The following is a 23608-nucleotide window of genomic DNA, read 5'->3' as shown; positions in this document are numbered from 1 at the left end:
TTTATTTATTATGTATACAATATTCTGTCTGTGTGTATGCCTTCAGGCCAGAAGAGGGCACCAGACCTCATTCCAGATGGTTGTGAGCCACCATGTGGTTGCTGGGAATTGAACTCAGGACCTTTGGAAGAGCAGGCAATGCTCTTAACCACTGAGCCATCTCTCCAGCCCCTTTTTTTTTTGGTTTTTCGAGACAGGGAATTCATGTGTAACAGTCCTGGCTGTCCTGGAACTTGCTTTGTAGACCAGGCCGGCCTTGAACTCACAGAGATCTGCTTGCCTCTGCTTCACAAGTGCTGGGATTAAAGGCGTGCACCACTTCAGTCCTGCTCTGGTACCGCACCTTTGAGCCAGATGGTGGCATACAGGCTTGTAATCAGCCTGGGAGTTAAGTTACCTCCTTTCTTAGCCAGTTCCTGGCCAAACAGGCCTGCAAGAGATCTTCAAAACAACAACAGAAACATCTGGAAGAAAGACCTAATGGCCCATGCTTCTAAACGCAGCACTTGGGTGTTGGAGACGAGACGATTGTTCTTGGCTACATAGAAGGTTCTGGGCCAGTCTGAACACAGGAGACCCCGTCTCCAAACAGCAACATCAACAACAATAAAAATATGTACTTGCGGCTCTTACCTGTAGAACCATCTCCCCAATCTTTACAGTGAAAACCTCTAGCACTGTTGAGGCTGAGGCAGGAGGATCGCCAGGAATTAGATGCTGACCACCTCAGCTTTCCTGTTCATCCCTTTATCCCCTGTCTCCTCAGACTGCAAGTTTAACTGTCACAAACGATGTGCTACCCGTGTCCCTAACGACTGTCTGGGGGAGGCTCTCATCAATGGAGGTAAGATTCTTGTTGTGAGTAATTTTACATCTTACTCTTTTTGAGGGGCCTGCCACCCAGCTCCCAAGTAAACACACAGAGACTTTTTCTTAGTTATCGATGCTTGGCCTTAGCTTGGCTTCTTTCTTTCCAGCTTTTCTTAAATTATCCCGTCTACCTTTTGCCTCTAGGCTTTTACCTTTCTCTATTCTGTATACCTTTCTTTAGTTCTTTCTCCATGGTTTGCTGTGTAGCTGGGTGGCTGGCCCCTGATGTCCTGCTTTGTCTCCTCCTTTCCAGATTTCTCCTTCTGTTTATCCTCTCTGCCAGCCAGCCCTTCCTGTCCTTGCTCCTGCCTTGTTACTGACCGTTCAGCGCTTTATTAGACCATCAAGTGTTTCAGGCAGGCAATCACAGAGTTAAACATATGCAACATAAACAAAAGTCACACACCTGAAAGTAATATTCCCCAACAGACTCTTAACATCTAAGAGAGACAGGGTGGGACTGGGTGGAGACTCTTCTCATGGCCCTGTCCCCACAGATGTGCCCATGGAGGAGGCCGCCGACTACAGTGAGTCTGACAAGAGCTCCCTCTCGGATGACTTGGATGACTCAGGTGTCATCCCAGGCTCCCATTCAGAGAATGCTCTCCATGCCAGCGAGGAAGAAGAAGGCGAGGGAGGCAAGGCCCAGAGGTACCCAGGACTCTTGAGGAGGCTTCCTCACCGCAAGTCTCTGCTTCTGTCTCTAAGATGGGCTGATACTCGTGTATGATTGTATGGGGCTCAATTTCTGAGCCCCAGCCTTTTATCTTTGGGTTCTCTCTCTTGCTTCTTTCCTTTTTTTTTTTTTTTTAAAGGCATTTCATATTTTGGGGGGTGTTGGTTTTGGGGGGTGTTCAAGACAGGGTTTCTCTCTGTGTAGCCCTGACTGCCCTGGAAGTCATTCATAGACCAGGGTAGCCTCAAACTTAGAGATCCTCCTGCCTCTTACCCCACTGGGACTAAAAGTGTGCACCACCACTGCCTGGCTTCTTCCTTCATCATTGAAAAGATTTTGTTTTGCTTTCTCTCTTTTTAAAGTTGCAGGGTAACGTGTTAGTATTTGAAAGAAAAACAACACGGGTAAACTGTAAATCTCATCCACTCCCCTGCGAGGTTAGGTAGAAAAGAGAGAGCTGTGCCTGTTTGAGCTAGGATCCGAGAAAGATGCAGGCTCAGCAACAGAGACGAATACACAACTCAGTGGTCAGAGGGGGGGCAGGCCTTCAGAGCTGCCAAATCAGAGTCTAGATGCCAGTTAGTACTTCCTGGAGAGCTTCTGTAAGGCAGGCTCTGTGCCAGCTTCTAGGGGCTGGAGACACACAGAGGCTAGGTATTTGATAGGCAGCCTGATTTCAGAATATTGTGGATTGGGATTGGAACCCAGGGCCTTTCGCATGGTAGGCTCGCGCTCTGCCTCCAGAAGCCTAAACCTATAGCTAGCTTTGTAAGATGGTTTTCTCAAGAGTCACCTTCCTCCTGGGCACATGGCTCAGATGTGTACAGTGCTTGCCTGGCCGGCAGGAAGTCCTGGAGGACCCTCAGCACTGTTTGAACAAAGTGTGGTAGAGTACACCTATAGTCCAGTACACAGAAGGTTGGGGTAGGAGGATCAGGACTCGCTCAGGATTCCTCAAACTAACTCAGAAGGCAAAGTCGGGGACTGGAGAGGTAGCTCAGCAGCTGGGTGCAGTTCCTAGCATCCCTGTGGCCACCATCTGTAACTGCTGTTTCAAGGGCTCTGACACACTTTTCTAGCTCTTTCAGGTACCACGCTGTGCAAACAAAACACTCATATACATAACATAAAAGATTTTTTGTTTATTTGTTTTTTAGGTTAGACTTTTTGTGTATAGCCTTGGTTGTTCTAGAACTTGCACTGTAGTCCAGGCTGGCCTTGAACTCAAGAGGTTCACCTTCCAAGTACTGGGAATAAAAACATGTACCACTATGCCCTACTAAAACAAATAAATCTAAACAAAACAAAAAACCTAAACAAACAAAACAGCCAGGTTAGCAAGTTGGCTCAGTGGGTAAAGATACGTAATCCCTGTATGCCACATAAAGGTGTGAGGAGGAAATAGACTTCACAGAATTGTCCTTCAGACCCCCCCCCCACAAAATAATATAACAAGTTAAAAGAATCCTTAGTGGGGGGAGGGGCTGAAGAGTGACTTAGTGATTAAGAGCTCTTGTTGCTCTTGCAGAGGACCTGGGTTCGGTTCCCAGCTCCTGTGTCATCGTTGCCATCATCATCGCCATCATCATCGTCATCATCATCCATGCCCGGCACCGCTAAGCATGCATGGGCAGCCCGGGGGCGGTTCTCCAGTTGTTCCTATCCTGGGCAGTCCTAGATGCTTGTGTTATTGTTATGCCCACGGTTCCACAGTCTTCCTTTATGCTGTCTAGCAGTGTTTTTGGGTTCTTCCTCTTCACCTTATTCCATGCACTCCTCCAAGCAGTGCTATCTTTGGGGGTCTGCCGTCTTTTATTCTCATGACATGGCCGCTGCATCTCTAGCACCTTTGCTGTATCCTGTAGTTTACTTCCTTCTGTAGATGGGGTGTTTCTCAATGTCCTCATTGCACACCCATGTCAAGAGGCTTACAATGACCGTAACTGTAGCTCCGACTGACACTCTCCTCTGCCCTGAGGCACACCCACGCACATCATACATTTACATAAACACCGAAAATATTTTTTTTTTAATGAAAAAAGTGAGAGTCCCTTTGCTATGAAAATCTAAAATCTCAGTAGGGAAAGAAACAGCATTTTCACATGACTGCTCAAAGATGTCCCTGTGGCCCCAGGCAAGACATGTGACATGTAACATCTGGCCTGTTCCCTGCAGCTCACTGGGGTATATTCCCTTGATGCGGGTGGTACAGTCTGTGCGACACACGACCCGGAAATCGAGCACTACCCTGCGGGAGGGCTGGCTGGTCCATTACAGCAATAAGGACACACTGGTGAGTTGGGGGATGGGTGGGTGGGCGTGGCTGTTCTGGGTGCTTGTGGACAAGTGGGTGTGGTTAAACTTCTGGGTGGGCTGAAAGAACTAGAGTTGACAGGGGTCCTGAAGCCTGTGTAGGAGAGATTCCTGGTGGGCATGGTCAGAATTATGGGCGGGCCCGGAAAGTGGGTAGTTGAGTCCAGTTGGGTGTGACTAGATTTATAGGTTTGTTAAAAAGCTTGGGCAGATGGAGAGCTCAGTAGCCAGATGGGTGGGGCCTAGGTGGGCGGAGTTAGAGAGGGGAGGGCTGGGAAAGTCCAGGTTAAGTTGCGTCTAGGAACAGGGGCTCTGCAGGCAGTGCTAGAATCGAGGATATATTAGAGGAAGGAGGCTGGGCAGGATGTACAGCTGGGTGGGTGAGGCCGAGCTGAACCACAGCCCCAGCTAGGGGAGAAGCTAGGCTGGGTAACACGCTTGTAAACCGCCTGGCTGTCCACCTCACCCTGTCCGTGTCTTTCTGTCAGAGGAAGCGGCACTACTGGCGCCTAGACTGCAAATGCATCACCCTCTTCCAAAATAACACGACCAACAGATACTACAAGGTGAGTCTATGTCCTCTCTCACTGCTCCTCCAGTGACCACTCCAAATCCTACGACTCCCACAATCTCCTACCCACTGTCTCCTGCGTCTACTGTCCACTTGATTCCAGCCTGGGTGCTTTGCAGACCAGGGAGCGGGACTGGTTCATTAACCTCTTAGGCCTCCTGTGTCTCCTGTAAAGAGTCTCTCGGGCCAGTGTGAGAATTCAAGAGTAGTCCATGGAGAGCAATGAGCTTGGGGCCTGGTGTGTACAAGACTCAATGATGGAGCTGGACTGGCCTGGAACTTAGAGATCTGCCTGCTTCTGTCTCTTGAGGGTTAGGGTTAAAGGCGTGTTGCACCATGCCCAACGAGCCTGTTATTGTTTAAAATTAGCTGGTGGCCTACAGTTTGTCTTTGCTGCCACTCCCTGTGAGACTGTGGCTGCCACTGCTTCTACGTGGCTCTTCACAGTCGGCTCTGTAGCCAGGGTCTTTACTAAAGCCTTCAGAGGCAGCCGGACACAATGATGAGTGAGCTCTGATCTGGCAGGGAGAGTTCAAGGCCAGCCTGGGCTCCATGAGACCCTGTCTCAAAAGTAACACACACACACACACACACACCGAGCCGGTTCTCCCACCTCCCTCCAGGTCCTCCTTGACATGCCCAGGCCTGCTTCCTTCTTGCCTTTGCATACCTCTAGCTCCCACATAGCTTGTTGTGTAACTCACTTTTTCTTTTTATCTTTTTGGTTTTTCAAGGCATGGTTTCCCTGTGTACTCTTGGCTGTCCTGGAATTCGCTCTGTAGACTAAGCTTGCCTTGAACTCAGAGATTTGCCTACCTCTGCCTCCTGAATGCTGGGATTAAAGACGTGCGTCACCACTGACTATAAGTCACTTTTTCAAACCCAGGGTCCAACTTAAGCACTCTACTACTGAACCACACCCCAGCCCCTCACTGGGGGACTCTAGATAGGGGCTCTACCACTGAGCCACACCCCCAGCCCTCTTCCTACTTTTTGTTTTTGAAGCAGGTCTCCAATTTGCTTAGGCTGGCCTGGAGTTTGTATTCCCCCTGCTGCTGCCTTCTTGTGACTAGGATTCTAGGCTTGTGCCACTGAGCCTGGCTGTTGTCCTCTCCTCTTTTCTCCCCTTCCTTTCTTCCTCAGTGCTTTGCCTACACAACGGTCCGTGCACTTTCTCTTCCACAACCTCCTTCTCATCTGCTATTTTGACCTCATTTTGTCTTATGGACTTTCCTCACAGAACCATGAGCTGCATTTCCTTGCTCCAAACCTTTTTGCTGCTTCCTAGGGCCCTTAGACAAAACCCAGGCTTCTTTATTTGGCCCCTGATGTCCTTGTGGAGCCTCATGGCCATCATTTATACATGTGTCAGATACTTATCAGGTGCCAACAGTGTGCCAGGTACTGTCCCATGTGGTGGGCACAGTGGGCTTTCCTCAGGGCCTTTGCAAATGCTGTTCCTGTCTCCTGCCAGCTAGCTAACTGTTCTTATAGTTAATGTGGGTACTGCTTGGAGACCTTTCCTGACCTCTCCATGTAGACCAGGCCCGTCCTTATTGATCCTGGCTGTTATGTGGCCCTCTAGGAGCAGGAAGCTTCAGGGATGGCCTACTAGGCTTGCCTGTCCTGACAGTTCCATCCCTTGCCAGGAAATCCCACTATCAGAAATCCTTGCAGTGGAGTCGGCTCAGAACTTCAGCCTTGTACCTCCGGGCACCAACCCACACTGCTTCGAGATCGTTACGGCCAATGTCATCTACTTTGTGGGCGAGACACCTGGCGGCGCCCCAGGAGGGCCGAGTGGGCAGGGAACAGAGACCATTCGGGGTTGGGAGACAGCTATCCGCCAAGCCCTGATGCCTGTTATCCTCCAAGATGCACCCACTGCCCCAGGCCACACACCACACAGTAAGTCCCTGTCCAGGGTGCTAAGATGTGACACTCAAAGGCTCATGGGTATCCTGGGGAAACCTAGGTAACGCTGAGTGGGCTCAGACCTGGATGTGAGTCTCTGTGAATCCCTTACCTGCCCTGGGTATGTCGTTTCTGAGACTAGCCTTGGGAATTTTCCAAGTGCGTCTTCTATGCCAATCAGTAGGGCCGGACTGAGATGAAGAAGCTAGGAAGCCAGGGGCATTTTACTGGGAAAAATCCCATCTCTGGCACAGTGTGGACCACAGAGAGGAAGCAGGGGAGAGCCTTCTGCACATGAGCGCCAGAGGGAGGCCAGTATGTCAGGAACACACACCTGGAGTGTGTCGAAGCCACAGGTGATGTCTGCATCAGCGTATGTGTCTGTCACAAGGAAGGTATGGAACAGCTGTGGCAGAGCGTAGGAGAGGGCCAGGGTCAGGTGTGTGTTTAACAAGGGCCCTCTGGCTACATACGGAAAATGACAGGAGCGGGTCAGGTGTAGATAGCACCACACACTTGGTATTCCAGCTCTTTTGAGGTAGAAGCGGCAGGATTGTTGTGAGTTTGAGAGCAGCCTGGGCTAAGCAATGATTTCAAAGCTAGACTGAGCTATACAGCAAGACTCTAGCAAGGAATAAAGAGTAGGAGAGGGAGGAAGAATGGAGAGAAAGGGCCTGGAGAGACGGCCCTGTGGTTAAGAGGACTCGCTGTTCTTACAGAACCCACATTGTGCGAGTCACAACCGCCTGTAACTCCAGGGGACCCTAGGCCCTCTTTTGGCCTCTGTAGACAACTGTACTCATGTGTGAACATGCATGCGTGCATACACACACACACACACACACACACACCCCTAAAGTAAAAATAAAATCTCTTAAAAGAGGGGTGGGAAAGGCGCAAGATTCAGGGAAGAGTCTGGAGTAAGTTGTAGCTGTTGGGGGTGGGGAGAGGTGGTGAGAAAGAAAAGCATTTGAACGACAGAAGGAACAGGACTTTGTAAATGCCTCCGCTGGGTTTGTAATGTGATGGGGTGGGTTTCAGGGAAGTTGTTGAGGTCTGTTGCAGCTGTACCTCTCCAGCCTCAGTTTCCTGCTTTCTCTCTCTCTCTCTTTTTTTTAAATTTTATTTATTTATTATGTATACAGTGCTCTGTCTGCACGTATCCCTGCAGGCCAGAAGAGGCACCAGATCTCATTACAGATGGTTGTGAGCCACCTCATGGTTGCCGGGAATTGAACTTGGGAAGAGCAGGCAGAGCTCTTAACCACTGAACCATCTCTCCAGCCCAGTTTCCTGTTCTTTTAAGTGGGATCAATATGCCTCCCTTCCTTGGCACTGAGGACAGTGGGTACAATGCTAGGTGTAGGATTGCAAGGTCCCATTTGGAGTCTCTCAGTACATCTTGTTTACCTCCCTGCCCTGACATTACTCTTGTATTCCCCCTCTTTTTTTTTTTTTTTTAAGATTTATTTATTATGTATACAGTGTTCTGTCTGCATGTATGCCTGCAGGCCAGAAGAGGGTGCCAGATCTTACTACAGATGGTTGAGAGCTACCATGTGGTTGCTGGGAATTGAACTCAGGACCTCTGCAAGAGCAGCCAGTGCTCTTTAAGCCATCTCTTAACAGATGGCTGTTGAGCCATCTCTCCTGTAGTCCCATTTTACAAATGAGAAAATTAAAGTTCCAAGTGTAGCTTTGGGAGATACAGGTTACGGCTATGCTGACTTGTCTCTCCTCTCCTCCTAGGACGAGCTTCTCTGAGTATTTCTGTGTCCAACAGTCAGATCCAGGAGAACGTGGTAAGTCTTCTGCCAGCCTGGGGCACCTTCCTTCTGACTGAATTTCATTTTAGGTCACTATGTCAAAATATCCTGCTGAAAGCAAAACTTGGGGAGCACCCACATTGAGTAGCTCACAACCCCATGTAACTTCAGCTCCAGAAGACCCCATGCACTCTCCTGGCCTGTTCAGTGGCCTGCACTCATGTGCACACACATATTTCAGATAGACTAAAAATAAAACAATTTTTATTTCACTAAAATTAGAAACTGAGGTGTTGATCTTGTTCAAATTTAAAATAAAGCAAGCCTGATTAAAAAATAAAATAAAAGATTTCAAAACAACTTAGGAGAGAAAGGGTTTATTTGGGCTCAGAATACAGTCCCTGGAGGCAGCTCAGTCTCTGGAGGCAGCTGGCTACATCTATAGTCCGGAGCAGAGTGGAACGCAGTCGTGCCTGCCTGGTGCTCAGCTCACTTCCTCCTCCACCATATAGTCTAGGAGCCAGAGCCAGAGACTGGTGCTGCTCAGTTTGCCTCGGTCTGTCTTTCTGTCTTCCTTTCTTTCTTGCTTTTTTTTTCTTTCTTTCCTTTCTTTCTTTTTTAAAGATTTATTTATTTATTATGTATACAACATTCCTTCCATGTATGCTTGCATGCCAGAAGAGGGCACAAGATCTCATCACAGATGGCTGTGAGCCACCATGTGGTTGCTGGAAATTGAACTCAGGACCTCTGGAAGAGCAGTCAGTGCTCTTAACCTCTGAGCCATCTCTCCAGCCCTGCCTGGGTCTTTCTACCTCCATTATAAGATAGCTCTCATGCCTCAGGCCAGCCTGGTCTGAACCATCTCTCAGTGGAGAAAACTGTCAAGCCTGTCGGCTCTCTTGTGACCTCCTGTCTCCTTGGCCCTCTTTCATCTCCCATTGCACCCATGACCCTGCTGTCTCCACCTACAGGACATCGCCACTGTCTACCAGATCTTCCCAGATGAGGTGCTGGGCTCTGGGCAGTTTGGAGTTGTCTATGGAGGTAAGGATGCCACAGGCCTGGCCCAGAGGCTGCCCAGGGTCAGGTGGCGCTGTGTCCTCCTTGCTGCCTGCCTCCTGCTTTGTTTGGGTTGGGAAGATGAATCCCAGGTATGGGATTTGAAGGTTCCTTTTCTCATCAGGAAAACCAGGGACTTCTTGCCTGCCATTAATAGGAGATTTCTTAGGGTTTCTATTGCTGTAATGAGAGAGACACCATGACTAAAAAGCAAGGTGTGGAGGAAACGGTTTATTTGGCTTATATTTCGTCACTGAAGGACAGGAGCTCAAACAGGGCAGGGTCCTGGAGGCAGGAACTGGTGCAGAGGCCACGGAAGAGTGCTGATCACTGACTTACTTCCCCTGGCTTGCTCAGCCCACCTTCTTCTAGAACCCAGGACCAGCAGCCCAGGGATAGCACCAGCCACCGTGGGCTGGGCTGGGCCCACCACCCCCATTGACCACTCAATGAGAAAATGCCTTACAACTGGATCTCATGGAGGAATTTCCTCAACTGAGGCTCCTTCCTCTGCTGACTCTAGCTTATGTCAGGTTGACACCCAGTAAAGGAGATGTCCATTTTGGCTTCTGCTTGGTCGTGAGTGCAGTTGTCCATGTTGTCCATTCCATTGCCCTGCCCCCAGACAAGTTGTGGGGTTTTTTTGTGTTTTGTTTTTTTTTTGTTTTGTTTTGTTTTGTTTTGTATGGCTCTGGCTGTCCTGGAACTTTGTAAACCAGATTGACCTCAAACTCAGAGATCCATCTGCCTCTGCCTCATGAGTGCTGGGGATAAAGGTGTGCGCCATTGCATCTGGTTTACCCTTCTTGAAGCTCTCTCTGTTCCTATCATTTGAGACTCGGGGTGGTCTCAAGCATGGGATCCTTTTACCTCAGTCTTCCAAAGGCTGGGATAACAGGATTGTACCACCATGCCTCGCTCATTTATCTCTCTTCTGTCTTTCTTTTTCTAGGGGTGAAACCCAGGGTAGCCTGAATGCTAGGCAGGTGCTGTCCCACTGAGCCACGCCCCTAGCCCCTCAGTGGGGGATTCTAGGCAGGGGCTCTATCGCTGAACCCTGCCTCCGCCCCTCCTACTTTTACTCACTAGTCCTGCCCTCCCACCCCTCATATTTGAGAACTCCTCAGAGAAACTTTGGAGGCCTCTAACATCTTTGCTCAGTTGCAACTGGGTCTCCATAGAGGGGTGGAAGGAACTGGGAGGTCTTGATCTCTGATCTTTCCCTTTTCTATGCCCTGCCCTCAGGAAAACACAGGAAGACTGGCAGAGACGTTGCAGTAAAAGTCATTGACAAACTGCGCTTCCCCACCAAGCAGGAGAGCCAGCTCAGGAATGAAGTGGCCATTCTCCAGGTGACTCCTTTTAAGTACATCCTGAGCCACAGTCTAGGGGTGATCAAGTTAGGCTTCCTACAAGAGAAGATGTATATGTCAGAACTGAGGGATGTTCTGAGCAGAGAGGGACCAGGACCAGCCTGTGCAGGTGACAGGGAACCCTAGAGCCATGAAAGAAGTGAGACCAGGGAGGAGGGTAGAAAGATACCAGCGGGCTTTCTAATACAGGAGCCATAGGAAGATCTCGCGGGCTGGGGATCAGCGGTAGAACACTTGGTCTAGCACGCACGAGAACCTGAAGAAGAAAATCAAATAGAAACCAAAGCAGCACAGCTTGCTGTTTTCCCAAGCTTCCTGCTATACTTTCCTCCCGCCCAGGCCCTCCCTGTGAGTTCTCATGCAAAGACCTCTCCAAGTGCTTTCCACCTCTTGCCATGCTGATCCTCAGCCCTGACCCCTCTTCCCTCATTCCCGAACAGAGTCTGCGGCACCCCGGGATTGTGAACCTCGAATGCATGTTCGAGACCCCTGAGAAGGTATTCGTGGTGATGGAGAAACTGCATGGGGACATGTTGGAGATGATCCTCTCCAGTGAGAAGGGCCGACTTCCTGAGCGCCTCACGAAGTTCCTCATCACGCAGGTGCGCTGTGCGCCTTGGCCTTGGGAGCCCCCTGGTGGAGGCCTGGAGAACAGGCTGGTGCACTGGGAAGTCAAGAGGGCAGAGTTAGAGAAATAGATGGAAATCTTATTAACAACAATAAGAGGAAGGGCTGGAGAGATGGCTCAGGGGTTAAGAGCATTGCCTGCTCTTCCAAAGGTCTTGAGTTCAATTCCCAGCAACCACATGGTGGCTTACAACCATCTGTAATGAGGTCTGGTGCCCTCTTCTGGTCTTCAGGCAGAATATTGTATACATAATAAGTAAGTAAGTAAGTAAATAAATAAATAAATAAATAAAACAATAAGAGATGGAGGGGCAGAAGCTGGGTATGATAGCACACACCTTTAATCCTAGCACTTGGGAGACAGAGGCAGGCAGGTATCTGTGAGTTCAAGACCAGCCCTGGTCTACATAGTGAGTTCTAGGACAGCCAGAGTTGCACTGTGAGACCCTATCTCAAAAAAAAAAAAAAAAAAGTAAAAAGAAAAGGACAGTCAGGGCCCAGTCAGCACGTTATTGATGATAACTAGCCTCCCTGTGAAGCCCTGCCCGCTGGTGACAACACCCACCATCCAAGGCCAAGGGCTGTCTTGTTACCACTATGTGTCTAGTACCCCAACCTGAGTCAGGCATGGAGCAGAATCTGGGGGAGTGTCGGTTAAAAAGCCTACTGGAAGGACTGAAAGATTGAGAGAAAGAGGAGGGAAGCCAGTTTCCCCCTTTTATAATATCATTGGCACTATTTTAGTGAGCTTCCAGAGTGCTAAGATTAAAGTTCTGTACTACCTCTCCTGGCTTTTTTTTTTTTTTTTTTGAGAAAGGATCTCATGTAGCTTGGGCTAGCCTGGCACTTACTATGTAGATGAGGATGATCTCAAATTTTGGATTTTCCTGCCTCTGTTCCCTGAGTGCCGGGATTATAGCCTTGTGGCACAGAGTGCTACAGGAGGCAGGGAGATCAGGGGTTCATGGCCATCCTTGTCTGTGTAGTGTTTTCAAGGCCAGCCTGAGCTACCTGAGATCCTGTCTCAAAAAGTAAAAAACAATGTTTATTGTCTAAAACCTTTTCCATCTTTTTTCACCAACTAAGTGGGAGGATGCATGCTTTCACACTTCTTACTAATGCTGGATAAAAATAATTGCCAGGCTCGGAAGATTTCGTGTTAGCTTTCGGCTTCTGAGACAGAATCTCTGCTCCCTCTGTGCTCGCCTCACATGCTTCTCCTGCATCGTCCTCACTGCTGCTGGGCTCACACGTGTGTGCCACACTTTCCTTATTATTTTCGTATGTTTTACATCAAATTAGTATTTAAAAAAAAGTTTTTTCATTTTAAGGCCAAATCTTACTGTGTAGATCAGGCTGCCCTGGAACTCATAGAGATCCATCTTCCTCAGCCTCCCAAGTTCTGGGATTAAAGACATATGCTACCATGACAGACTTACCATTTTCTTTTTCTTTCTTTCTTTTTTTTTTTAAAGACTTATTTATTTATTTTTACAGTGTTCTGTCTGCATGTGTGCCAGCAGGCCTAAAGAGGGCACCAGATTTCATTACAGATGGTTGTGAGCCACCATGTGGTTACTGGGAATTGAACTCAGGGCCTCTCTGAGCCATCTCTCCAGCCCCCAGACTTACTATTTTCTGTGTGTGAATGTTTAATTAATATATATATATATATATATGTATGTATGTATGTATGTATGTATGTATTTGCACCGTGTGGTATGTGCAGTACCTGAGGAGGCCAGAAGAGGGCATCAGATCCCCCCCAACTTGAGTTAAGAGCCACCATGTGTATGCTGGGAATTTAATCCTGTTTCTCTGGAAGAGCAGATAGTGGTCCTAGCAACTAAACTGTCTCACCAGCCCTTTTGTTTGTTTGTTTGTTTGTTTGTTTTTGCTTTTGGAGACCAGGCCTTAATGTGTATCCTTGGCTGATCTGGAATTCTCTGTTTAGACAAGGCTGGCTTCCCACTTGCAGCAATGCCTATGCCTTCAAACAACTGGGCTTATAGGCATGGGTCACGAAGTATGCTTATTGCATTATTAGTGCTCTTTGCATATGACAGATGTGAGATCATTGTCCTTTATGCTGCTCAATATTTTATTACATTTACTGTGTAAGTTTGCATATGTTTGTGGACATGCATGTGCTACAGCTTGAGAGCCATAGTGCACATATGGAGAGCAAAGGACAACTTGTAGGAACTGACTCTCTCCTTCCACCAAGGGGATCCCAGGGACTGTACGCAGGTTGTCAGGCTTGGTGGCCAGTGCCTTTGCCCACTAAGCCATCTCTCAAGGTTTATTCAATCCTTTTTATTCCAATATTTACTTACAACTTTTCTCTCTCTCTCTCTCTCTCTCTCTCTCTCTCTCTTTCTCTCTCTTCCTTCCTTTTCTTTTCTTTTTTTGTTTTATTTTGTTTCCGAGACAAGGTTTCTCTGTGTAGTAGCCCTGACTGTCCTGGAACTCCCTCTGTAGACCAGGCTGGCCTCAAACTCACAAAAGATTGACCTGCCCTGCCTCTTGAGTGCTGGGATTAAAGGTGTGTGTAGTAGTATCAAGAGTTCCATAACAGTCTGGAATGGAGTGTAACAAAGGCTTATTTATGTGGGGATAAACTCACAGTAAGATAGTGATCCACAGTCCTCTGCGAGTGCTGGGAACTGGAATCAAATTGGGGGGGGGGGCTTTTCATTTGCACTTATACTACATGAGACCACGCCCAAAGTGGGCCGGTATCTTAAAGGCTATTGGCTGAAGGAGCTCCCACAACAGGCCTGTGCCACAACCCAGCTCTTTCTTTCTTTTCTTTTAATTTATTTTATGTGTGTTGGTGTAAAGGTGTCAGATTCTCTGGAACTGGAGTTACAGACAATTGTGAACTGCCACGTGGGTGCTGGGAATTGAACTCAGGTCCTCTAGAAAAACAACCAGTGCTGTTAACCACTGAGCCATCTTTCCAGCCCTTTTTTATTGTTATTATTGTTTGAGACATGGTCTCCTATATCCTTGGCTGACCTTGAACTTGCTGTGTAGTCAAAGAAGACCTTGAATTCCTGAGGAAGTTTCCAGGCATGAACCATCACATCCACCTATGCAATACTGGGGGTGGAACCAGGGCTTTGTGCGTGCTAGCCTGGCCATCCGTCCACCCGTGGCCTTCATTCACCGTGGAGTTTTAACCTTTGCGGTGTTGGACATTCCCTGGTGTGCTCAGAGTTTCAGTTTTCCCTGGAGAGGCCTCCCCTCTGTCTGGGACTTCCTTCACTCTGGGACAGATCTTCTGTTGGTATTAGGCATCCTGCAGTGTAGTTTGCTGCTGCTCCGGCTCCACGCCCCTGTCAGTATACCTGGATTCGCTAGGCATGCTGGGAGATGGAGACAGAGACACATCCTGACTGTGGAAGAGGGAGTTGAATGCGGTCAGCAACCAAAGTAGTTTCTCTACAGTCTTCCGTTTTGTCCTGTGTTCTCTCTCTCTCTCCCCCCACTCTTCCCCTCCCCCCTCTTCCCCTCCCTCTCCCCCTCCCCCTCTCCCTCTCTCCTTCTCCCTCTCCCCTCCCCTCCCTCTCTCCCTTTCCCTCCCTCTCTCCCTCTCCCTCCCCCTCTCCCTCCCCCCTGTCCCTCTCCCCCCCTCTCCCTCCCCTCCCCCTCCCCCTTCCCTCCTCCCCTCTCCTCTCCTTTCCTCCTCTCCTCTCCTCTCTCCTCCCACTCTGCAGATTTCTGTCTTCAGGGCTCTTACCTGATCCACCTCTAAGAGCTGGACCCTGTTCTTTGCCTCAGGGACTTACTTAGGCGCCACCACTCACCCTTCCAGGTAGGTATTATTAGGTGTGGTGCACAGGCTTGTAACCCTGGAATCCGAGAGGTACAAGGATCAATCACTTAAAGGCTAGCTTTGCTTACATAGTGACTTTGGGGCTAGCCTGGGATACATAAGACCCTTTCTTAAAAATAAAACAAGAGGCCATGCAGTGGTGGAGCACGCCTTTAATCCTAGCACTTAGGAAGCAGAAGCAGGTGCATCTCTGTGAGTTTGAAGCCTGCCTGGTCTTCAGAGAGAGTTCCTATACAGTCAAGACTGTTACACAGAGAAACCATGTCTCTAAAAACAAAACAAAGCAAAACAAAAATCTAAAAATTCAATCGTGTGTGAGGTGGGGGAAGGGCACATGCCACAGCACACACATGGAGATGAGAGGACAACATGCAGAAGTTGCTTCTCTCCTTCTCCCACTTGGGTTCTAGGGGTTGGATTTAGGTCACCTGCCTTGGTGGCAGTCTCCTTTACCTGCTGAGCCACCATCTTGCCAACCAAAACAAGGTTTTCTGTTTGTTGTTTTGTTTTCTTTTTAAACAAAGTCTTATAGTGTAGCCCTGACTGTTGGGGAACTCCTTCCATAGACCAGGCTGGCCTTGAACTCACAGAGATCCACCTGCCTCTGCCTCCCAAGTACTGGGATTAAAGGCATGCACCACGACATCAAGCGTCAAAATATTTTTTAATTGCACCACATAAAGGAAGTGTCTTGGGAGCTCCTGCTGTTTTAACAGCTCGTGAGGATTCTAAGCTGGGTCTCCCCACCCTCCCCACTGTAGCCCAGCCTTTCTAGAGTTCGATATCAGGCTCTTAACTCTGGGGGGTAAATGGTTCTACCATTTCTGGATTCCTTACTTAATGACTCCCTCACCCAGGTAGCATCCTCAGTGGGGCAGGGGAAGACTGGGTGGGGCTCATGGATGGACTTCAGGATTGGTTCTATCTTTCCTTTCTCACTGGCCCTGCCTCCTCTCCTCAGATCCTGGTGGCCTTGAGACACCTGCACTTCAAGAACATCGTCCACTGTGATTTGAAGCCAGAGAACGTGTTGCTGGCATCTGCCGATCCGTTTCCTCAGGTCCGTTATGTCCCCTCCTAGCCCTGACAGCCAGGGGTGAGCAGTGACTCAAAGTCTAGTTGCAGGTGAGCTTCAGACCCTAGGTGACATGGCTTAAGACAGGAGCTTGATCTCACCTGGATTGCATCTGGCCTAGGTATTCTCAATCTGCAAAGGTACTTCATAACATTGGGCACCCTTTTCTTGGCTGTTATGTTTAGGACAGTTTGGTAGTACTGCTGGCCTTCACAGCCCATGGTCTAGCTAGAACAAAGGAAGAAAGACAGGAGGTACAAGAAATGTATTATCACTTTCCTTCACTGATGTAGTAGGGAAAGTGGCCCACCTCACTTCCCTCCTTCCCTCGTACCCCATTTGCCTCTCACCTTCTAGGGATGGAACCTAGGCCTGTGCTCTACCACTGAGCCCACATTCAGCCCCTCACTGGGGGATTCTAGGCAGGGGCTCTACCACTGAGCCACACCTCCAGCCCTTTACTGGGGGATTCTAGGTAGGGGCTCTACCACTGAGCCCACATTCAGCCCCTCACTGGGGGATTCTAGGCAGGGGCTCTACCACTGAGCCACACCTCCAGCCCTTTACTGGGGGATTCTAGGTAGGGGCTCTACCACTGAGCCCACATTCAGCCCCTCACTGAGGGATTCGAGGCAGGGGCTCTGCCACTGAGCCACACCTCCAGCCCCTTACTGGGGGATTCTAGGCAGGGGCTCTACCACTGAGCCACATCCCAGCCCCTCATTGAGGGATTCGAGGCAGGGGCTCTACTACTGAGCCACACCTCCAGCCCCTTACTGGGGGATTCTAGGCAGGGGCTCTACCACTGAGCCACATCCCAGCCCCTCATTGAGGGATTCGAGGCAGGGGCTCTACTACTGAGCCACACCTCCAGCCCCTTACTCGGGGATTCTAGGCAGGGGCTCTACCACTGAGCCACACCTCCAGCCCCTTACTGGGGGAGTCTAGACGGGTACTTTATTATCAAACTACCCTCCAAACTCCTTATTGGGGGGTTTTAGACAAGTCCTTTTTAATCATTAAGAGAATCCAATCCCTTTTAATTTTTATTTGAGATAAGGTCTCAGTATTTTCCTTGAAACCCCCTCTCATGCTCAGGATTTCTTTTTCTTTTTTTTGCAGAGTAGGCTGGCCTCAAACTCACAGAGATCCACCTGCCTCTGCCTCCCTGAGTGCTGGGATTAAAGGCGTGTGCCACCACTGCCCGGCTCCAGCTCTTTTTCTTAATTTATGTTTGTTTTGCGTTAAAAAGTAAATTGAGTTGTTCAGGCTAACTTTGAACTCAGTCTGTAGTCCAGGCTAGTCTTCAACTTATTTGTTTTTTGTTTTTTGACTTTGTGATCCTTCTAGCTCTGCCTGTAGGTAGCTGAGATTATGTGCCTACACCTGCAGATCCTGCATGCCTGCTCCTCTCTAATCCCCAGAAAACCCTAGAAGTGAGCCCATTCCCAGTGTGGAGAGACCAGAGCCCTTATTAGAAATCATGTGTTCAGGGCTGGAGAGATGGCTCAGAGGTTAAGAGCACTGGCTGCTCTTCCAGAGGTCCTGAGTTCAAGTCCCAGCACCCACATGGTGGCTCACAGCCATCATTAATGAAATCTGGTGCCCTCTTCTGGCCTGCAGGCACACAAGGAAGGAATGTTGTATAAATAAATTAAAAAAAAAATAACATGTTCATTCCAGCTGGACAAAGCTTCTAGAACATTGCCTGTGCCACTTTCAGTCCATACACTTGTCCAGTAGGAAAGACGATTTTAGAGAGCACTTAATAGAGATTTCTTCATACAGGTCAATGAGCTGCATGTGGATTGACTCATGTCACCCTCACAATAGTCCTTTGAGACAGGCGCTGTTATGTTCTTCCTTGTGTTAGAGATGTGGAAACTGAGGCACAGAGAGGGGACTTCACTTACCTGAGATCAGTTAGCTAGTGAGATTTGGAATACTGAGGACTGAGGTGGCAGTGGTCTGGACATACAATGGGGGAGGTGACACCATCGTTGCTCACAACCTTCACCTGTCACCTTCGCAGGTGAAGCTGTGTGACTTCGGCTTTGCTCGCATCATTGGTGAGAAGTCCTTCCGGCGCTCCGTGGTGGGCACACCCGCCTATCTGGCACCAGAGGTGCTGCTCAACCAGGGTTACAACCGCTCTCTCGACATGTGGTCTGTGGGTGTGATCATGTACGTCAGCCTCAGTGGCACGTTCCCCTTCAATGAGGATGAGGACATCAATGACCAGATCCAGAACGCAGCCTTCATGTACCCAGCCAGCCCCTGGAGCCGCATCTCATCTGGAGGTGAGCCTCGGTAGACAGATTGGGAAACAAGAAGGTGGGGATGGAGCCAGGCCTCAGATTTCATGGGCTGTAAGTGTGAGTGCGTGAGTGGGTGAGACTGTAAGAGAGTTGGGGCAAGGCTGGGCCTGGGTGGGTGCCAAAATGTGGGTGGATGTGGCATGAATTGTAATTGGTCTTAATAAATAAAACTTAGAATCAGATATTAGAGGGTGAAAGTTGAAGGACCAGAGAAGCAGTGCAGTCAGCCCCTAGAGAGACCTTTCACCTCTATCAGTGCTCAGACCAAAGAGGTGACCCTGTCTTCAGTCAACTGCTGTGAGCTCTTGTCTCCTCCTGCCTTCTAGACACACCACTCCTGTCTCCACCTCCCTAGTGTTGGGGTTAAAGGCGTGGTATTCCAAGTACTGGGATCACCTTTGTGTGAACTCTGTTTCTCTTTTAGACAGATTCAATCTTATGTAGCCCAGGATGGCCTTGAACTAACAGAGATCTCTCTGCCTCTGTTTCCCAAATCCTGGGATTAAAGGTGTGTGCCACCAGTCCCTGGCCTCTAGTGGCTTGGCTCTACACTCTAATCTTCAGGCAAGTTTTATTTGTTAAAACACAAAACAAAATATCGCCACAGGTGGGACTGTAAGAGAGGGGTGGTCAGAGAGGCAGGGCTGGGTGAGTGGGTAGAGCTGAGAGTGAGACCTGGAGGGGCAGGTGACTTGTGGGTAGACCCTGGTGTCCAAGGGGTGTCATGGCGGCTTGAGACTCTGAGACAAGTACAGAAACAAGTACTGAGGAGACAGTACTTTTTCTTCTCTCTCTCTCTCTCTCTCTCTCTCTCTCTCTCTCTCTCTCTCTCTGTGTGTGTGTGTGTGTGTGTGTGTGTCTTGTTGTTACCTTGTTTTATGTGTATGGCTAGATTGCTTGCATGTATGTATGTACGTCATATGCATCATGCCTGGTGCTCCTGAAGGCCAGATATGGGTATCAGATCCCCAGAACTAGAGTTACAGGTAGTTGTGAGCCTCCATGTGGGTGCTGGAAACCTAACCCAGATCCTCTAGAAGAGCAACCAGTGCTCTTAACCACTGAGCCATCCCTCCAGCCCCATCAGATGTACTGTTTTTCTTTTGCAACAGTAGGAATTGGACCCAGAGCCTCCAGCATGGTAGATAGTGCTCTATGACTGAGCCGATCCCCAACCCCTCTCCAGACAGTGGCTGGAGCCAGACTCTATGAATGGAGCAGAGAGGAGCCTGAAGCTTGGAAATGTGTCCAGTGACAAGGCAACCCAATCTAGGGGTGTGGCTATTGGATTGTCCAGCAAAGACAAGTTCATCACCTGGCCACTGGGCCTGGGAGATAAACCCTGAGGCATGGGGTTTGGGGTGAGGTGTGGGGTAGGACATTTGAGAGGATGAGAGTCATGGGTGGGCTTGTTTGGTTTGGTTTGGCTGGCTTTGGACTGTGTAGCTGAAGTGGACTTTGTACTCCCGATCCTCTTGCCTTCACTTCCCAAATGCTGGGATTACAGACTGATGCTAGAAGAACCTGGTAAGGCTTTATTTGCATTGTTCCTGAACAACACAATATGACAATTATTTATATAACAATCCATTGTATTAGTAAAAGAAATCTATGTGAATGTATAGGGCAGTGATAGAGTTCCTACCTATAATCCTCCAGTGAGGGGCTGGGGTGTGGCTCAGTGGTAGAGACCCTGCCTAGAATCCTCCAGTGAGGGGCTGGGGTGTGGCTCAGTGGTAGAGCCCCTGCCTAGAATTCCCCAGTAAGAGGCTGGCAGGGTGGGGGGCGGGGCATGGCTTGGCATTGGAGCACACATCTAGAAACCATCCTGAAAGGTTGGGGTGTGGCCAGGTCAGTGGAAGTTCTCTTGCCCTGTACCTGTGAAGTGCTAGGTTCCCTCCATAGCAATGTAACAAGAATACTATTATAAGTTATCTAGAAATGGTTCAGAGCAAGCAGAGGGAATATGCGGACGCTGTAAGCAAATACTCTGCTGTTTTATATAAAGGACTGAGCATCTATGGAGTTTGGTATCCATGGAATCCTTGAGGATATTGCCCCTAGGCAAGTGAACCTTGTTCTTCAAGATGCACTGCCAATGACAAAGCCTCAGTGGGACCTTGGCTTGAGACCTGATACTCATTACAGTCTTTTTCCAAGGACCTGGCTTCTATCACTGGGTCTTCTGCAGGCAACAGGGACTTCGTGGCTAGTGGCCATTTTCCTTTTGTCAATATGGCACATTATTGTTAGCTCCCTGCTGATCTCAGTGATGTCAGTATTCCATTGGAAATAAATATGCTTTCACCTCAAAAAGCACACTTTTAAAAAGTGGAACTAGCAGCTGAAGAGACAGCTCAGTGGTTAAGGGTACTGGCTGCTCTTCAAGAGGTCCTGAGTTCAGTTCCCAGCAACCAGATTGTGGCTCACAACTGTAATGCTATCTGATGGTCTCTTCTGGCATGTAGGCATACATGCAGACAGAACACATATATTTATAAATAAATATTTAAAAAAAGATTTATTTAAAAAAATTAAGGAGGGCTAGAGAGATGGCTCAGAGGTTAAGAGCACTGGCTGCTCTTCCAGAGGTCCTGAGTTCAGTTCCTAGCAACCATATGGTGGCTCACAACCATCTATGATAGCTGGTGCCCTCTTCTGGCAGGCAGGCACACGTGCAGACAGAACATTGTATACATAATAAATAAATAATTTTAAAAAAATAAAAATAAAAAAATTAAGGAAAAAAATGGACTTAGAAGGGCTGGACAGATGAATCAGCAGTTAAGACCCGGAGTTGGGGTCCCAGCACCCATGTTAAGTGGCTGACAAACTGCCTGTAACTCCAGCTCCAGGGGATTCCAATTCTCTCTTCTGGCCTAAGGGGACACCTTTATCCATATACACAGACACATAAATACATACATATATATATATATATATATATATATATATATATATATATATATAAATTTTGTTTGGTTTTTGATATAAATAAAAGTTTTGTTTCATATGGTTTGTTTCTTGATACAGTGTATCACTATGTATCCCAGGGTGTCTGTCTTTGAACTCACCTGCCTCCCCCTCTGCCTCCCTAGTGCTGGGATTAAAGGTGTGGACCACGACAATCAGTCCAAAAATAATTTTAAAAATTTGAGCTGGTGGGGCTGGAGAGATGGCTCAGAGGTTAAGAGCATTGCCTGCTCTTCCAAAGGTCCTGAGTTCAATTCCCAGCAACCACATGGTGGCTCACAACCATCTGTAATGGGGTCTGGTGCCCTCTTCTGGCTCGCATACACATAGACAGAATATTGTATACATAATAAAATAAAAAAATAAATATTAAAAAAAAATTTGAGCTGACCATGCTGGCATATACTGACAATTTCAGCAGTTGCCAGGTGTAGCCCAGGCTGGCCTCGAACTCCATATCTTCTAGCTTCCACCTCCCAAGTGCTGGAATTGCCGGTGCTGGCCACCATGAGTGACAAGATTTGGAATTTAATGAGAAAAGCAGGGATAAGTGTTTGGTCACCTGGGCCAGTGCTGGAGATACGCCTTTGAGGCAGGCAGGGTGGAGTGCCCTACTGGAACGGGCCACCTATCACTCCAGTGGAGCTTCATCTGTCTTTTTCCCCCACAGCCATCGACCTCATCAATAACCTGTTGCAGGTGAAAATGCGCAAGCGCTTCAGCGTGGACAAGTCTCTCAGCCACCCCTGGTTACAGGTGACGTATGGAGGTGGGGCTCAAGAAAGCAGCAGAACTAGGTCTTTAATTGGCTGATTGACTAGCCTATTGCTGGGCTGTGGTTGGAGAGGGGTTTACACTGCTATTGGTCGAGCAGGTTGTGGGGTGTGGTACTTTACCATCATTGGTCCCAGCGGAGTCCAGACTGTTGCTAAGACTGCAGTACTCTGTTCAGCGTGAGGTGCCCAAGCTAACCGGGTTTTTCACTGCCCAGGAGTACCAAACATGGCTTGACCTCCGAGAGCTGGAGAGAAAGATGGGCGAGCGATATATTACACACGAGAGTGACGACGCGCGCTGGGATCAGTTTGTGACAGAGCGGCATGGGACATCTGCAGAAGCGGACCTGAGTGGCGCCCGCCTGCCGCAGGACCACGAGATGCAGGGGCTGGCTGAGCGGATCAGCATCCTCTGAGGCCAGCGGTTCACTCTGGGCTACTTTCTGCGGAATCCTGCACTCCATCCCTGAAGCAAACTGTTCTAGGGGCAATGGCTTCCTGCACAGACTGCATGAGGCGCTATGCAGGGCGACGGGAATGGGGCATCAGTCACCGGAGCTGTCTTTCAGTCATTGAAATAGACTCTTCTGGGGGCCATGGTCTCAGTCTCTGATGCCACTGCCCTAGAGTCGTTAGACTGTTGCCCACAAGAAGGACTGTATGAAAAGGAGGCTCCAAGGCTGGAGGATGGCTCGGTGGCTAAAGGCACTTGCCACCAAGCCTGACAACTTGAGTTTGATTCCTGGGACACACCTATTTGAAGAAGAGCATCAACTCCCGCCTGTTGTTCTCCGACCACCACAAGTGCCCACACAAACACATACAATAAATAAATGTACTTTTTAAACAGTGAGGCTCCCACTGGCCATGGTGATGCGAGTCTATGAACCCAGCCCTTAAAGAGACTGAGGAAGGAGGATTGCTTTGAGTTCAAAGCCAGCCAGGGATACAGAGTACAACTTGGTCTCAAAAAAGACAGTCTTTTTATGTGGTGGTTCCAGTGTTTGGGAGGTGGAGTCAGAAGGATAAGTGTTCAAGGTCATACTTAGGTACCTGGTGAGGTTTAGGCTACTGTGGGCTGTTAAGATCCTGTCTCAAGGGCTGGAGAGATGGCTCAGTAGTTAAGAGCACTGGCTGCCCTTCCAGAGGACCAGGGTTCAATTCCCAGCACCGACATGGCAACTCACACCAGTCTGCAACTCAGTTCCAGGGGATCTGACATCCTCACACCATAATGCACATAAAATTGAAAAAGATCCTGTCTCAAAAACAAAGTGGGTGCTACAGACAGTAGGAAGACGGGCAGAAGGGGAAGCGTTTGGGGAGGGTGACTCCCTAGAGTAATACAAGAGAAGGACACATCACCTGTGCCAGGAAGGGAGAAAGTGTATAGCCCCGAGAAGGAAGAGTTCACCAACAAGCAGCCAGGCATGGTCCTGCACACCTTTAATCC

At 48.8% G+C, this 23608-nt stretch overlaps 1 protein-coding gene and 1 long non-coding RNA gene across 2 annotated transcripts in view; one reads left to right on the top strand and one right to left on the bottom strand.

Annotated features, from left to right (window-relative positions):
• Positions 1-23008, top strand: part of Prkd2 (protein kinase D2) — a 29831-nt gene extending 6823 nt beyond the window's left edge. The window contains exons 6-18 of the mRNA XM_048431670.3: positions 767-844; positions 1368-1521; positions 3722-3839; positions 4348-4425; positions 6080-6338; positions 8094-8146; positions 9085-9157; positions 10418-10524; positions 10986-11147; positions 15975-16073; positions 18121-18388; positions 22050-22135; positions 22371-23008. Coding sequence (XP_048287627.1) covers positions 767-844; positions 1368-1521; positions 3722-3839; positions 4348-4425; positions 6080-6338; positions 8094-8146; positions 9085-9157; positions 10418-10524; positions 10986-11147; positions 15975-16073; positions 18121-18388; positions 22050-22135; positions 22371-22571 — 1736 coding nt within the window. The 3' untranslated portion in view covers positions 22572-23008. The remainder of the gene's footprint in view (positions 1-766; positions 845-1367; positions 1522-3721; positions 3840-4347; positions 4426-6079; positions 6339-8093; positions 8147-9084; positions 9158-10417; positions 10525-10985; positions 11148-15974; positions 16074-18120; positions 18389-22049; positions 22136-22370) is intronic.
• LOC125398739 (uncharacterized) lies at positions 9377-22400 on the bottom strand. Its single transcript, XR_007231525.3, has 4 exons — positions 22276-22400; positions 14918-15029; positions 14359-14573; positions 9377-11209 (listed from the first exon to the last, which is right to left on the bottom strand). It is a non-coding gene; the product is annotated as an uncharacterized LOC125398739 (long non-coding RNA).
• Positions 23009-23608: the final 600 nt, after the last annotated feature.

The sequence above is a fragment of the Myodes glareolus genome, chromosome 1 (genome assembly GCF_982192425.1).
Source record: "Myodes glareolus chromosome 1, mMyoGla1.1, whole genome shotgun sequence".
NCBI classification, from domain to species: domain Eukaryota; kingdom Metazoa; phylum Chordata; class Mammalia; order Rodentia; family Cricetidae; genus Myodes; species Myodes glareolus.
This window is presented reverse-complemented; position numbering and strand designations above follow the sequence as displayed.